The sequence below is a fragment of the Egretta garzetta genome, unplaced genomic scaffold (assembly GCF_000687185.1).
Source record: "Egretta garzetta isolate BGI_Z169 unplaced genomic scaffold, ASM68718v1 scaffold40, whole genome shotgun sequence".
Classification (NCBI taxonomy): Eukaryota; Metazoa; Chordata; class Aves; order Pelecaniformes; family Ardeidae; genus Egretta; species Egretta garzetta.
In genome coordinates, this window is record NW_009258484.1 from 3997874 (window position 1) to 4014790 (window position 16917).

At 40.5% G+C, this 16917-nt stretch overlaps 1 protein-coding gene across 1 annotated transcript in view; it reads right to left on the minus strand.

Annotated features, from left to right (window-relative positions):
• Positions 1-16715, minus strand: part of FRY (FRY microtubule binding protein) — a 178946-nt gene extending 162231 nt beyond the window's left edge. Inside the window, exon 1 of the mRNA XM_009644896.2 lies at positions 16646-16715. Within this exon, the coding sequence (XP_009643191.1) occupies positions 16646-16715 (70 nt within the window). The remainder of the gene's footprint in view (positions 1-16645) is intronic.
• Positions 16716-16917: the final 202 nt, after the last annotated feature.

The window sequence follows — 16917 nt, forward strand, 5'->3', positions numbered from 1 at the left end:
GAATCAGCCCCCAAAGCAAGAATTGTTCCAGATGCCCCTCTCTTCCTAATAAAGACATCTCTGGTTTGGCATGGTGTATCCTTGGGATATAAGCAATAAGTAATTTGTGCCACCAAGTAACAGCTGCACAAAAATCATATAGGAAGTTTTAAATACTATAAAATGGACATTATGCTTTTTATGTACCCAGTCCAGATCAATCAGGACCAAGCTACTAATCCAAAATAAATCAGTCTTTCACATGAGATTAAAAGATGCCAAGGTGATGGCCAGTAAAATGAATGCCCACTTACACCGATTTATTTTCTTGTACTTCATTCTAACCAACACTAAATGCTGCATTTATAACAGTAATATTTGTTGCATATAATTTTCTTAACATCTTTAAATAAGATAAATGAAAATTTGAAAGGATTAAAGTTAATCAGATTATTTTAAAGACCCTGGGTGTGTTAAATATGACCCTCACGTATATGAGGCACTTAACCAAAACCTCAGGGATGGATGCTCTCTCCTGCAGCTAGACCCAGGCTAACTGGCCCCTACTCTCTGTTTAGGCATCGTGAAAACCCCAGGATTCCACGCTTCGTGCACGGGCCCACTTCAGTAGATTTTACCTGCTGGGCAGATGAGCATTTGAGCATCAGATTTGATACATGACGGAGAATGAAACACTCCTGAGGAAGTGGAAGGACAAATGTGAAAAGTCACAGTTTAAAGATCCACGATTACCTGGTTCATGTGTTTGGACAGATCTCAGGCGTGTCTGCGAGGTACACACACTGGCTCGTAATGTTTGATCTATGTACTAAAATCTGTATGCCCATGGCCACCTTAGCTACTCAGTAGACATGAGCTATTCTGTTACTTTGTCTTGACCGACAGAACAGCACAGGCAAAACCACCAACCAATGAGTTATTCTGTGGCAGCTAACTCTACCATAAATGCAACATAATTCATGAACTAACTAAAAATCTACCCTTAAAGATAAAGCTGGATAAGCATCCTGAAATGCTGAAATCTGTAGGGTAATCTTTGATTCCGTATTTCAGAAAAGATGATGTCATTGAAGTGAGTTAAAATAGATGAAATTGCAAACATCGGGCATAAGGTCTGATAAAAAATTGTATTATGTGGGGTTTTTTTAAACTTTACATTGTGTTTTGATTTTATGATTCTGTAAAAACAAAGCAAAGATAATTTTCTTCTCCTGAAAAAAGCATAGTCTAAAACTTTATGTGGAATATCCTAATACAGTATTTTTAAAATACAGTATGTGGGCTTTTAAAAAACACACAAGAAATGAGTCTAACTAATTGCACTGATGTAAAGAGCTAAATCCTCCCTTGTCTTCAGTGAAAAGGCCTTAGGACAATGCTCAGCTTTCTGAAAATGCTGCTCAGTATATCTTACTTAAATTATCAATGCAGATATTTATCAGAATTCCATGACACTGTGCCAGTTCTTGTACAGTTTATGGAAAACCATAGCTGTCATTTGCATCCATAATGCATATGATATGAGGGTAAACACTGGAACGGGTTGCCCAGAGAGGTAGTGGAGGCCCCATCCCTGGAAACATTCAAGAAGACCAGGTTGGACGGGGCTCTGAGCAACCTGATCTAGTTAGCAGTGTCCCTGCTCACTGCAGGGGGGTTGGACTAGATGACCTCTACGTGTCCCTTCCAACCCAAACCATTCTATGATTCTATGATTCTATGATACACACACACATACATATAATAATAATGTATAGATTCAAACCTTCCAGCCAAATGTTTCAAACTCTGCTTCTATAAAGCAGGTAAGCATGCCCAACATAATAAATGTAAACTGTATCAACTTGAAATGTCATTTCTGGATTTAATATTATAAAAATGGAAACTTTATAACAAAAAGTCATGCCCTGAGGGTATCATCACAGCATAAATGTAATCTTTAAAATGCATGACATCTCAGGCAGGCAGGCTGTAGGAGCATTTACCAGTAAGGTTGAAATTTGGAAATGTTTAGGATATGCACTAGCTGTGCAAGAGGACCTGACTAGTATTATACACCCCTTTGTACTTAATTGAGAAAAATGCTTGATTAAAATCAGTGGCAGCAACTTTACAGAAACTATCATCCCATTACTTTGCAGGAATAGATTCCTCTTTGTAAGAAGAAAATGACTGCATAAAGTAATAATAGACTTCACGGTGAACTCGAAAGAATGGTATTAGTATTAGGCAGAAAGCCATTCTAAGTATCTATTAATATCATAAGCACATAATAAATTTAAACAAATCTCTAACTTGCCAGTAGCGTGATGCTTCCATTTTACTTTTTGAAGGACTACTGTTTGTCCTCAAAGAAATTAAAACCCCTTACTTGTAATTGCCATTCTCAGCAGCTCTGCTGTTACCAACAGACCCCTGGGTTTCCCACTTTGGGAAAATAGAGCTGGGAATTGGCCCAGGTGCAGCTCTGCATGTGCATGGACCTTCTCTCACGGCCGTTGCAGAAGACAGTCAACCTTAAGCTTCTCCTTCCAGTGAAGAGCTGGCCCTTACACTACAGTTTAAAAATGTAGACAGTCTTGTTTTTCATGTTTCAAAAATAAATTCTGTCTCAGAAGATATTTACAGATTCCCATGGGAAGTACATTTTCCGATCTTTACTCTAAATAACTCATTTAATTTGATTTATTTTTCTCCTTTTTCTTTGCTGATACTTATATAGTCTAATGTAAGGATTATCGCAAATGTCATTAACATGCTATTTACGTTCCTCCAAATCCCTAACAAGGATATAAAATAAAATAAAGCCCAGAGTCCATCCCTGCCATACCCAACTGCTTAGCTCAATCTAACGTGACAACAAAGCATCAGTAAGGATACTTTGAGTGCCTCATGCTGGGTTTTAACACATTGCTCATAAAACTATTTATGCTTGAAAATATGCAGAGTAACACTCAAATATTCACTAATGCCCAAACACATGGCCTGTTTCTTTGTTCACCTGAGAACACTGTCAAAAGCCCCCAGATCCGTCTGACACCCTCCCTTGTGAGACCCTAGGACAGACCAGCTTTTATTATTAGCTTATACAGTACCTGCTGTATTGGAGAATAAATGTGTTAGGAAGTTATCAGCTACTGCATTACAAGTAATAATAAATAGAACAATAATCTGGTAAGAGGATTTCTTTGTACATGTATGTGCTTTCCACTATGTGCTGCGTCACCTCATTGGACTCGGGCTTTCAGAAGTGAAAATGATAAGCGAGGCAATATAGTGGACGTATGATTAATCTGATGCCAAATGAACCAACAGTTGGCCCAGGTACCTTAAGAGCAGACACAAGTCACTTGCTGCTCTCCTCACCAGGTGACATTTAATGCTTTCCGTCACCTAGCCAAGCACTAGGGCAAAGCAAGGTACACCCTTTGCTGGTGGGATTTGCTATCAAGCAAGGACGTAGGATGGAAATCAGGACTCCTGCACTGCATTCTGTGCTTGGGAGGGGATTTCTGTCCCTCACCTCCTCCATCTCCCCAGCTGCTCTCTTCTTACTCCATCTCTACAATCTGGTGTCTCCTCATGGCTGCGTCGTCCCCACTTCAGGCTCCCCGTTCCACTCCCAGACTCCCATGCACTCCCCCAGAAAAACATTGCTCATATCGCCCTTCCAGCCCTCTCACACCCGTCCCATCCCTCCCCCGTCCCTACCACTTCACCCACCCCTTTCCAGTCCCCCCTTGGCCCTGTCTCCTACCAGCCACTCTTCATTTCTACTCCCACTCTCTGGGAAGTAACAATTCCCCCGTTACTGATTCCTCCTCCTCGATGGCTCCCCTGCCTCTTCTCCCTTCATTCCCACTGGCTCTTTGCTGGGCTTTCAATTTAAATTTGGACTCCCCTCCACCCTCACTTTCTTCATGCAGCCACAGTAAGGAGCCAGCTGGCTGTAAAGTGTCTGTCCCCCGCCCACCCCCAAGATCTTCGCAAAAGAATTTTTAACACAAATAAACAACAGTGTTTTTGCATTTTCACATTCTTAGAGAGGGTAGAACCACTCCTGCAGAAAATTCCAAAATTCACCTTCAGGGATATTAAGTTTAGAAGTGCTTTAGCCCAAACTGTGGAGCTCGGGAAAAATTATTGGTAGCAGAAAAGAGGGGTTTTACACTAAAAAAGTAGGCACAGCAATATACACACATAATCCTTTACAAATACTCTCTTTTTTTTCTATCTTCTTATAAAATTCCAACCTGTCTATACTAACAATTTAGTTTTAAAAGTTCATTAAAATAATAATTCCAATTATTCCAGTAATTTCACTTGCCATAGAAGTCTGCAGCTCCCTGTAACGCCCACTTCTACCTGCCCTGTCCCTTACTGCTTGAATACATGATAGACAAATGAGTAAAAACAAGCAACATTTTTAATTTCACTTTCCCTTTGAAAATATTTCCGTCTTCTATTTTATGACATACATGTTAAAGATTCACTATGGACAAGCTGAGACTTTGCTTAATTTACTACATACCCCAATGACTTTTGTACTTCAAAAGCAATACTTTCCAACTTTTGATTCCTGGAGAATTATTGCTCTTGATCAAGCACTCATCCCAGTAAAGAACGCATACATTGCTCTGCCACATTTTCCTACCTATGAGTAATAGAACAAAAATCAAAATAACCGCCTAGCTTTGGTTCAGATGGCACACAGATAAAAGGTGTGGTGAGGTTATTTGTTTCAAACATCTGCCTTCAAAGAAAAAGAATTATAGCTAAGTAATTTTCTCCTCATTTAAGGTATCAGTAGCAACAAATATACACCCCGTGGAATCTAAAATAATCCAAGGACATTTCCATTTTAAAATTACTACTTACCGCAAATTAAAAATCTCATTACAAATAATAACCAGTTGAGTCATGATTCACAATGTGTCATTTGGCTACCAAGAATGCAAAGGAAGAAAGGTTCTTCCAGTAAAGAAATAGAAGACGGTTTCGTTTCCAGCTCTAACACAGGTTTCATGTGTAGTCTTGTGTTTTTCAGTTAATTTCTCCATTTCAGTTTGCCCAGTAATAGCAATAAAGGAATAATACTTCCATCTTTCATATTCATGTATTAATGCTGAAAGAATTTAAGTCTGTAAAGCTTCCAGATGGGAAGCACTGGATGAATACTATTATAATGTACACCACTGCAAGCAAGGTATTTGCAGCAGTTTCTCTGCATCTGAACTGATGAATGTCAATTTGCGTCTTGTGAATGTATTTTAAAATAAGCAACACTGTGAGTTTTGTGTGCAATCCTCTCAAAGGTGGGACTGAAGCTTGTCTCACAGCTGGGGTATTTACACAGGCTGTTGCAGCAAGGATTTTCTTACGTCTATGCAGACAGGAAGGTTATGCTGCCATTTTTCATCAGGTGGACTTCCCTCTTCACTACCTAACAGCCTCGTTTCACAAATTCTGTAGAAACATAGGTATCTTTAAGACCTCTGCCCTTCTCTGAATTGTTCTGAATTTGGTCAACACATTAAAAAAGGCAGGCAGACTGAATAGGCTTTGCTTCCATTGGCAAGCAGACTAAAACTAATTGTGCTTACAAGGGAATAAATTGCTAAACCTGATGTCAGGTAGCTTAGGCTACTTTCAACATGTGATATGTCTGTAATACGTGCAGAATAAACCTGATTCTGAAAATATATAACAATATATTGCTGTGAGTATATGCAGAAATCTACTCTACAAACTTCTCGAGGAAGAACTTTGGCTAGAACTCCAGAAAGGTATCCTTCTGACTAAAAAGGCAAATTTATCCAGACATTCAAAGACATTAATAAATACCAATCAGAAACACAGTAAGAAAGATAATTGAGTATATTCTGTTCAACAAAAGATGTTAAAGCGAATCAATATCAAAACAAATTGATAAATGGACATCCTTTGGAAATTTAATTTACTCAACATACAAGTTGAGACTCTTCAAAGTTACAGAGACAGAAGAGAGATAGACAGCTAGAGATTAGGAAAAAATGTTAGTATAATGATCACCTCATTACAGGAGAATTCCTGCAAAACAATAACTTTGGAAGACTTCTATGCTGAGCCAGGTACTACTGGTTACTTAAGAATTCAAGGGAATATAAATGAGTCTTTCAAAGTCAAGCCTTTCAGAATAAAACTAAAATCACCTGAAACTTCAAAATTATAAATAAAATCAAGAACAATAATAATCAAGATATGTTACATTCTTTTGATCAGTCCTTGCCTAACACCAATCCATCTAACATCTTTGCATTTCGACCATGCACAAATCATGATTCCTGATCCCCTCACTGACTAGTGAAAACCTCTCTGCTTGTATGCATTAGTGCTACGTTTGATGACAGCAAATTTCTGAAAGCATAGAAAGCATGCAAGATAAAGATTGCATAGCATGTCTCTCAAAAGAGTCCCACTTTTTTTTGTGCATGTGAAACTTCCCTGCTAAGGCTCCAACCACCTAATTAAGCTTTTTATCAGCAACACATTCCCCTGGAGACACGTGATACCTGTCACTACAGTGATCCCACAGTATTTACAAAACAACACTCGGATTTCTCTTCAAACCAGCGGCCTGAAAAGCATCCCAAAATCTCCATTCTGGGACGTGACAGAGCTGAATCTCTCAGGCAGCTCTGTAATACCAGTTACATAGGTGACCTTGGTATTTATGCACAAATATCAATATTGTTGGTGGTCTCTCTATATTGGTGATCCCTGTATTTTATGCAGAGGAGGAAGCAAGCAGCATTCGACAACTCAGTGAAACCACTGCTACTTGGCCAAACACAAACTAGGAAGCCAGTGTTTCTCAGATGTGTTTTCATTCAGTCACTTGTTTCAGAAAGCTCTGCTGTCTGTGAATAGAAAACCTTTGCCATCCCTCAGTTTTGCATGTACTATAATTTGAAATACATAAAAGGTCATAAATATATATGGAATTGCCAGGCTTCTCAGTAGTTCCTGCAAGGAGGAGAGTCTGTGCTCCCAAACTGGCACAAGTTCTACCTTCCCCCCCTTATCAGAAGTGCCGCATCAAGGTGCACCCTGGCAATCTGGCAGACAGAGGCCGGAGAGACCTTACTGGTGAAGACTGAGGCAAAGGTAGCACTCAGTACCTCAGCCCATTGTCAGTAAATCCCTTGCCCCATTCAGGAACAGGTCCACATTTTCCTTATTCAGTCTTTTGCCACTAATGAAGCAAGAGAAACTTTTCTTGTTGCCCTGGATATCCCTTGCAATTCCCATCTCCAGTTGAGCTTTGGATTTCCAAGTACCATCCCTGCGTGCCTGGCAATGTTTATAAATTCCTCCTTTGTAGCCCACCCCCGCTTCCACCTCTGCTATACTGCCTTTTTTAGCACTGGAGTTCAGCCATGAGGTCCCTGATGAGCCAAGCCAGTCTCCTCATATGTCTGCTTGTTTCCCTGAGCATTGGGGTGTTCCACTCTTGCACTTGGAAGATGCTGACCTCAAAGACCTGCCAGCTTTCATGAATTCCTTTGCCTTTCAGAGCTGCTCCCCATGAGATCCCACCTCACAGTTTCTGAAATCTGAAGAACTGACATCTGCTCTCCTAAAGTCCGGGGTCTGTACACTGCCGCTCTCTTTCCTCACTCTTCTCAGGATCTTGAGTTCCAACCAGTTCTTCCTTGTCAGTGGACAGCAAATCCAGCTGCACTTCACCCCTGGTTGGTCCATCCTGTATCAAGATGTAATTCCCAACAACCTTGAGAAATCTTTATTGCTTGTGTCCTACAGTATTGCACTTCCAGGAGACATCAGGAGGTTCATGTCCCCCCTGTGAACCAACATCAACAATTCATCAGCTTCTTCAAGTTGTTTAAAGGCTTTGTCCACTTTCTCACCCTGACTGGGTGACCTATAACAGATTCCCACCATCATGCAACTCTTAAAGTCCTCTCTTCTGTTCCTGACCTACAAACTCTCAAGCACGCTGTCACCCAGCCATCCCACAGAATAGCTCCATACACAAGGAGTGCTTTACAATGACAGCAACCTCTGATCCTCATCTTCCCTGCAGATCCTTCCTGAAGAGCATGTATCCATCCATCACAGCCCTCCAACTGTGTGAGCTATTAACACCAAGCCTGCTACTCCCATGATGTGGTAGTCTTGTGAGTGCATGCAGCACTTGACTTCCTCCTGCTTGTTTTCCAGAGTGCACGTATTTGTATACATACACTTAAGGTGGGTGTCTTTTCATCCTGTTTTACAGTTCCTGAGGTCTCTCTTCTTCCCTCTGCCCTGCACCCTTTGTTTTCTACCCCAGTTCACTGCTACCTAACTGAACTATGGGTTATAATCTCCCCCCACTGTCATTCCTAGTTTCAAGCTCTTAGCAAGCTGATAAGCTGGTTGGCAGATGTCTTGCCCCACTTTGTCATACCATTGAGCATCTTTCCATTTACATTCTTAAAAAATATAAACAGTATAAGAACTTACAATATGTGGCTGAAAGAGCTGCTGTGAAGTTTGAACACTATGTTTAGTATTCCTTTTAGCTGAAGCAATAGAGAAAGGATTGGATGATTCAGAAGAAAGTATAGTAAAGGAGAAGGGATTTTCTTTCTATGGACAATTGATTCAAATATTTTAGGTAATTGCAGTGAATGAAAAATCACCAACTCACAAATAATTCAGCTATCTACCTCTGTGAAATTATTCTCCACTCCAAATTTATCACGGAAACAACAACAGAAACAACTTCACTGCTGATGCTCTGAAGCAGAGAAGAGAGGGATGCAAATGCTAGATTGGCCTGGAGAAGGAACTAGCTCTGATATTTAGAAGCAGGCACGGGCACAGGAGTCACTTTTAAGAAAGTAAGTACGATTTACCATACAGCTCCACCATTCTAATAGCAGGAATCAGCCAAAACTGCCTCCCGCTCTTAGCCATGTAACCTTGTCCCCTTCCTTGTGTTGACATAAGCATCTATACCATTTCAGAAAGATTAACTGGCAGGATATTAACTGTATGAGGAGTTAGGGTGGGAGAGAAGGCACAGAAGAAAGGGGGACAGTGACAAGAGGCTGGGGTGGGACCGTCCCTCCCAGGCACAGCTACTGCAATGCCACCCCTGCCCATCGTGTGTTCAACACGCACAGGAATTCAGTCTCTGCAGCTGCCAAATCATAGCAAGTGTCAGAGCACTTACCAATTGCTTAGAAACTCAGGAATGAATACAGAAAATAAAGCTGTTTAAGCACATGCAATAGGAATTCTGGAAGTGCAGAGACTGCTTCCTACTGTCCACAAGGTCAATATAGAGAGAGAGTTTAAACTATTCATGAAAACGAGTGCATCAAACATGACTGAAATACAGAAGGAATGTCAAGTAGCATTTCGGCTTATATCCTCCTTTACTAAGCCATGGACACTTTTGTGCACTTTATACACCTAAGGTAACCTGCATATTACCACTTCCCTTCTACTTATACATATTCTTTTATTGATATATATGTAACCTAGAGCTTTTTCAGTGGTATTTTATATGCATAGGAGAAACCACAAGAATTGTTAGTTCTTCCCCTGATCTTTTTGAATAGTAACTAGCTACACTGGAAAAAAAACAAACTGCTGGTAATTTGATAAACCAACAGTACTGCAACATTGGATAACACAAATTAATCACTCAAAGTGGATACGAATAGTGTAACTGAATAGTTTTGGGTTTACCACAAGTAAAATTATTGGAACCTTTATGGCATATGTACCAGTAATTATCTACGCCTAGTTTCCATTGGCATAGATTTATATTGTATTTTGAGATAAGGACTTAAGTCTTGCCACGAAAATTTATGTACTAAGACTGCACTCAAATTATCTGCAGATGTTTACGACAATAATTCAAACTTCTTAATGGCATGCAAACTCATTCTGTAAGTAAACTGAATTTTACAATAGACCAGTTCAGATTCTCTCATGCTTTTTTCCTCCCAGTATGGCAGAAACAATTCTGGAAGTTCCCAAAGAGAGTAGCAAATATCAAAATAAACAAAAAACCTTTTAAGAGTACCTGGGTCCCCAAAGTCATAAAACTTCCATTTTCCCTTCTAAGAAGAACCATGTCAAAATGCAAATTCTAAATGGTTACCACCCGGAACACAGCCTAAATGCTCTGGTTTAATACCTACATTCCCTACAGCTCTGTGGAGAAGAGGATCAGATCTGCAGACAAATATAAAGAAGGTTGTCCTGGGAGATAACAGTCACCACTATTAAGCAAGTCACTTTTCTGTTGGCAATCACAGACTACTCAAAGCTGAAGAACATACTAAGCACCCTAATTTCAGACTCAATGGATAGAGCAATCAATTCCCTTTATGTAGCAAGACAGCCTGAATTAATAGCATCCTTTGTCCAAGGCAGAGTCACATGCCAAGGCCTGAGCAGATGCTAACCTTCATCCCCAGGGCTCCCTAAAGGCAGAGGCTATGGAAGTGGCCAGCTTTCTGCAGGTGTATCAGGGTGAGACCTCAATAGCATGCAAGAGAAGGTCCAAGCGTGGCCCCAGCCCAGGCTGCAGTTTCTCCATCAGTGCCAGCCTGCTCTCTCACCTACCCCGGCCACACGTCCCTGCCCTTTCCCCACGCCACTCACTCCTTTCAGGCAAGACTTGATCCTTCCCCTGCAGGGCGAGTTTGCAGCACATCAGTTTCTTGAATCAGCTCACTTTGGGTCTGCAAGGGTAGGAATGCCAGAGCGAGAGAGGTGGTAGGGAAGAAGGATAGGTTCTTCCTGTTCAGTAAATGTGTTTCAGTGGGCACCAAGAAACACAAGGAACCCTCTTTCCTTCACTGGTATCTTGCTACAATCACTAAGTCTGATACCACGGTGTGCTTAGCATATTCAGCTTTAAACAGGACTACGTTTGCCTGCAGATAAGCAACCGCCTGCAAAACAGCTGTTATCATACAATCATAGAATCATAGAATGTTTTGGGTTGGAAGGGACCCCTAGAGGTCAGCTAGTCCAACCCCCCTGCAGTGAGCAGGGACACCGCTAACTAGGTGTTGCACAGAGCCCCGTCCAACCTGGTCTTGAATGTTTCCAGGTATGGGGCCTCCACTACCTCTCCGGGCAACCCGTTCCAGTGTTTCACCACCCTCATTATAAAGAATTTCTTCCTTATACCCAGTCTAAACCAAGCCTGGTTTAGTTTAAAACCATTACCCCTTGTCCTGTCACAGCAGGCCTTGCTAAAAAGATCGTCCCTGTCTTTCCTATAGGCCCCCTTTAGGTATTGAAAGGCCGCAATCAGGTCTCCCCGCAGCCTTCTCTTCTCCAGGCTGAACAACCCCAACGCTCGCAGCCTGTCCTCATAAGAGAGGTACTCCAGCCCTCGGATCATTTTTGTGGCCTCCTCTGGACCCGATCCAACAGTTCCATGTCTTTCCTGTGCTGAGGGCTCCAGAGCTGGACACAGGACTCCAGATGGGGTCTCACCAGAGCGGAGTAGAGAGGCAGAATCATCTCCCACACTTCCCTTGATGCAGCCCAGAGTACGGTTGGCCTTCTGGGCTGCCAGCACATGTTGCCAGCTCATGTCCAGCTCTTTGTCCATCAGTACCCCCAAGTCCCTCTTGGCAGGGCTGCTCTCAATACTTTCATCCCCCAGCCTGTATTGATACCTGGGGTTACCCTGACCCAGGTGCAGAACCTTGCACTTGGCCTTGTTGAACCTCATGAGGTTCACACAGGCCCACCTCTCCAGCTTGTCCAGGTCTCTTTGGATGACATCCCGTCCTTCGGGCGTGTCAGCTGCACCACTCAGCTTGGTGTCATCCGCAAACTTGCTGAGGGTACGCTCAATCCCACTGTCTATGTTATTGATTAAAATATTAAACAGCACCGGTCTCAGTACGGACCCCTGAGGGACACCACTCATCACCAGTCTCCATTTGGACATCGAGCCATTGACCCCTATCCTCTGGATGTGACCATCCAGCCAGTTCCCTATCCACTGAACAGTCCACCCATCAAATCCATAGCTCTCCAGTTTAGAGAGAAGGATGTTGTGGGGGACCGTGTTGAAGGTTTTACAGAAGTCCAAATAGATGACATCCTCCTGCACAATAAAATCTTACTAGAATATCAAAATAGTGTACCACAGAACTTACATATAATGCAGACTTTTACATAAGAAACTAACCACAGCCTTCCCTTTCACCTGCTCATGGACATAGGACTTCACAAATACTCTCTGTGAAAATGTTGAATTTTATTGATATATGTATTACATCCATTTAATAAAGGACTACATGGCGGCCAATAACCCCCCCGGCTTCACATTGGCCATCGAGAAGTTTCTCTTACGCTTGACTTTCTTCTGACAACATAACTTGTTTGGATGCTAGCACCGCATTCAGTTCGGTATGCGACAAGCAAGCTGCGGAGCAGCCAGAGGTCCTCCTGGGACTCTTCTGGGATGCTGCTGTGTTTGAGCCGTGCGAGCAATAACTGATGCGGATGCCTGTCTGCCCCCAGGATTAAGTTGTCTCCAGTGCTGCCACCACTAGTAAACAGTGAGTAGCTTTTGCCAGCCACTGCTACAAGGACTGGGCACACAGAGTACAAAGAGATGGGTGTGCAGTAGGAGGATCAAGCAACGGGCAGTGAAGAGGGTGATGATATGATGATTTCGATGTAGATGGTGGCTACTGTGGAAGAAGAAGACAGGGAAGTATGGGCCATGGGAAAGAGACCTGAAGTCCTAACACTGAAAAAGGCCTTATTCAGAGTCTGAATGAAATGCAAGTCCACAGAAAACACCACCTTGCCATTCAAGGGTAGATAATGCCAAGCACTGAGAAACAAGCATTGTCATCCTTAAAATTTTAAGGCCCTGAAGATAACTCCATTCTTTGAGAACTGGCAAATAAAATTAAAACGTTCACTATGCAAAATATGCCCCATTTCATTACACAAAAAGACACCCTAAAAACACTCTAGTAACTAGGAGACAGTGAAATGTGGTTTCTACCAGCCCACATAAACGCTGACTTGTGAGAGCACAAGCCATCTACCTGTGCCGTTTGGGTTCTTTCAGAGAATCCTTTCCTCCAAGAAAGGAACAACAAACTTAATTGCTGAACTGATACAGAAACGGCAAAATCCAGCATTTACTATAGAATGTCCTGCAGTTTATATGGATGGTACTCCAGATTCTTGTAGCTTAATTTTAAAACTTCTGTTCTTCAGACATTTTTTTATAATGAATTTGAAAAACACATTTCCAAATTAAATTCAGACTAAATCTAACCATCTGATTCATTCAAAAAGTAGAAACAGTATAAGGAAAGAGCAGATTCAAATTCTCAACTTTTGGATTTATACATTATTCTTTGAATAAGCTACAGATATTTATTTACAAAAAGTATTTTGCAATATTTCCATAACAAATCTAAAGAGAAGACTCCTAATCACACTACTTTTGATAAGACCTATTTTATTCTTGTCATCTTATTGACCTCAGTGGGCCAAGTGAACACTACTCACCTTGAGTAAGCATGGCCATTTTAGCAGTAATTTAAAAAAGAAGTAATGCAAATGATTAATGCAGTTGTTGACTAATGCAGAGTTTGCAGTTGTTGACTAATGCAGCATTGATCACAAATACTTGAATATTTAAGAAAATATCAGAACACAAAAGAGATCAGTTAAATAAAAAAAAGTTCTTATTTTCCAGCTAGGGAATCCCAATTCTGATCCCACCTCCAATATATTACAGGAGTATTTTCCAGAACTTCATGATATGCATGGTATCTTATTGACATGTTCAGAGCAAAAGTGTGGTTTGAGAGCTGCACAAAGCAGTATTTTGAGGTCTCTCAGTTTGGTGGGATGACTCAAAGGCCAGACTGTGACTCGGCTTTTTTGCCCCCTAGGAACAAGAGTGCACGCTCACTGAGAACACACCACCGACTGTATCATCCTGATTACAACAGGTTAACAGGTACCTAAAATGAACCGACTCCAGTGCCCACAAATTACATATCTCCTTAGCTGGTTGATGAACATGAAAATCCAAGCAGCATGCCAGATGAACACCTCTGCAAGTGCTGTGTGACACTGAACTGAAATCCTGCCCAGCACGTCAAGAATGCTAGTTTGTTAAACACCTTAGATGACAGCAAAATCAGAGAAAATCATCATCCCAGACAGAATAGCTGAGTATATTTCATGGTATGGTAGGGGCAGTGGGTGCGGTTGGCAATCTAATTGAAAATGTTAATGCTCTGTGTAAGCCAAAACACAAATCAGTAGAAAGGACTGGGTTTGGTGGGACTATAAAGCCTGGGAAGGATAAATGCTATTTACAGGTACTGTTTTAAAGTGCCAATTTACAGAAACATACATGGACAGCACCCCTACACAATTACCATTTGAGCAAAATATATACTGTCGGACCCAAACTTATTTTTCTTTTAAAACAGTGTGTTAGACCTCTTTCTACTAGGTAAATGCCACGGCATAATTTATAGCTTACTTCTGCTCTTGGGTATGCAGACACAGCACCTATTCTCTGAAAAGACATGTTCCTGTGCATGCATGTGCAGGCTTCCCAGCAGTTTCTCAAGCAAGGGAAGTGTTTTCCTCTGCTCCACCCATCACATAGCAGAGCTGAAGAAAGCCGTAGGTCTTTTGAACTCCCTACTCTCTTCTTATCAAATTGTTTGCTTTTCAGCTAAAAAGGATATGTACAGATTTATGATCAGAGCCTTTCAGACCGAAAGCAAAAAAAAAAAAAAATAAAACTGGCAACAAGTTAAAGTCAACCTGGATTAATTGATTGTATTTCCTCTTACTGTTTATTCAAATACAGTAGAAAGTGTGTTTATCAGCTAAAAGAATGTCAGAAATACCAATTATGCATATACTATTTCCATTTCTCTAAACCAGAATTTCATTTAAGGACTTCTGATTTCAGACCAGAAACATCTTTGCTGTTTTGGAATACTCTCGATATACATCAATGTAGAGGAAAAAGAGAAAAAAAAGATTAAAATATTATATTTAGTTCCATAATATAGTCATTTTTATATTCCTAAGTGCTAGTATTCCTAAGTGCTAGTTTTACTTAGTCTTAAAGTTACAGTAGTCTATTACAAAAACAATGCCAGAACTGATTTGATTTCTCCATCATAGTGACTTGTTTTCATTCTGTCACAAACTGTGACTAGCTTGTTATAAAATGTGTTGGCACACTACATACTTACGTTCTCAGTATTTGATTAACATTAGTCCAAAAATGTATCTAAGCCATAAAATTCTCTTCCAGTCCTTGCAGTATCAGTGATTTGAATGAATATGCACTAAACATTTTAGGAGGACAGATAAGCAATGCTGTTTAGGTAATAGTATTATTCCCTGGTGGCTTCACACTTGTGGTGGAAAAACAGATTCAAACAAGCACTACAGTGTTACTGAGGTTACAAATGACCTGGAAAAATACAGTTTCTATGGATATCATTTAATGAAGACAAGCCTTGCATGTCACACATCTAATATAATGCTATTTTTATGTCTTTGCAGGTATTCAGATACATGTCTTGCATTAAGCAGATTTTGCTTTTTTTAATACCATAGAATTTTAAAATACTAGTCTTTTATGCAGAAGTTAGTAAATTACATAGATAGTGGGATGATCAGTACCTTACTGCATACGTAGCCAAGTTGGATTTTTCCAGAGACATTGTGTCCTATCTTTTAAAAACAGTTAATTATGGAGATCTAGCACTGTTAATACAAGCTTCTATAGAAAATAAATATACTGTTCATGTGGTTTAAATTAAAAAGCGAATTTCTGCCAGAGTTACCCCATGGCCTTACCTAACCTGAATATATTTGCAAGCACTAAATTTTATTCAGAAATCTTTATTACATAATATTGCTAAAAATCCAAAGAGCGATTGATTTAAAAAGCAATGGAAATCAGGAACAGCAATACTGAAAAGACCAAGGAAGACTAAAATGCCATTTGTTTACGTTCTGCAAAACTCAGCCTGGATTAGATAAACAGATGGGAGTCTTTCTGGATGGAAATATTGCATAAGATTCTGAAATTAAGCATAGAGGGTGGGAAGTGCAGCTATAAGCAACTGATGTTTTGCTTTTCATCACATTAAAATAATGAGTTTCAGACCTTAAGTATAATCATTATATTTTTGTCCTCAGTGCACAATTAGTAAAAACCAACTTCTGAGCAATGCCACACCCTTGTGATTAAACAGCATTTTCAAAAATATTTAGATAAAGCCTGAGCAAATCAAATAAACATGCAGGCAGGAAATGCTGTTTGGAATGCACTCCCTGCAATGTACTATCAGAGAGAGCCAGAAAGCAGCCTAACTTCAGAATTCAATCAAGCAAAATCTAGTATAATCCCATTACAGCGTTTGCAGTTAATGAAACCTATTTAAATCTCTGACATTCTGATTTTTAGAGCTGACGAAAACAAAAATTATTTGGTTCATAGAACACAAACACACAGAAAGACAAGATTTTATCCTTTAGCTTATCCTAGCTATTTACCAAGCAATGCATAATATGAAAAGATTACTCTTCTGCTACTCACTATTGCTCCAGGATTTCAGTAAATATTTGATACTGATTTCAAAGAAGCCTGAATCCTGCTGGCTAGCCATGTCTGCTGCATACAAAGAAGCTTCTATAATTCTGAGCAGCTGAAGTGGCAGGTACTATGTATGTAGATGTGACTGTCACCAGTTAGTGATGTAAACGAGGGGTCAGAGGAGGAAATGAAGTCTCCGCAGATCCACTTCTTCCGTTCATGGTAGGTAAGCTCATTTAAAAAAAAAAAAAAAAAGGCGCTCAACAACAACAAAA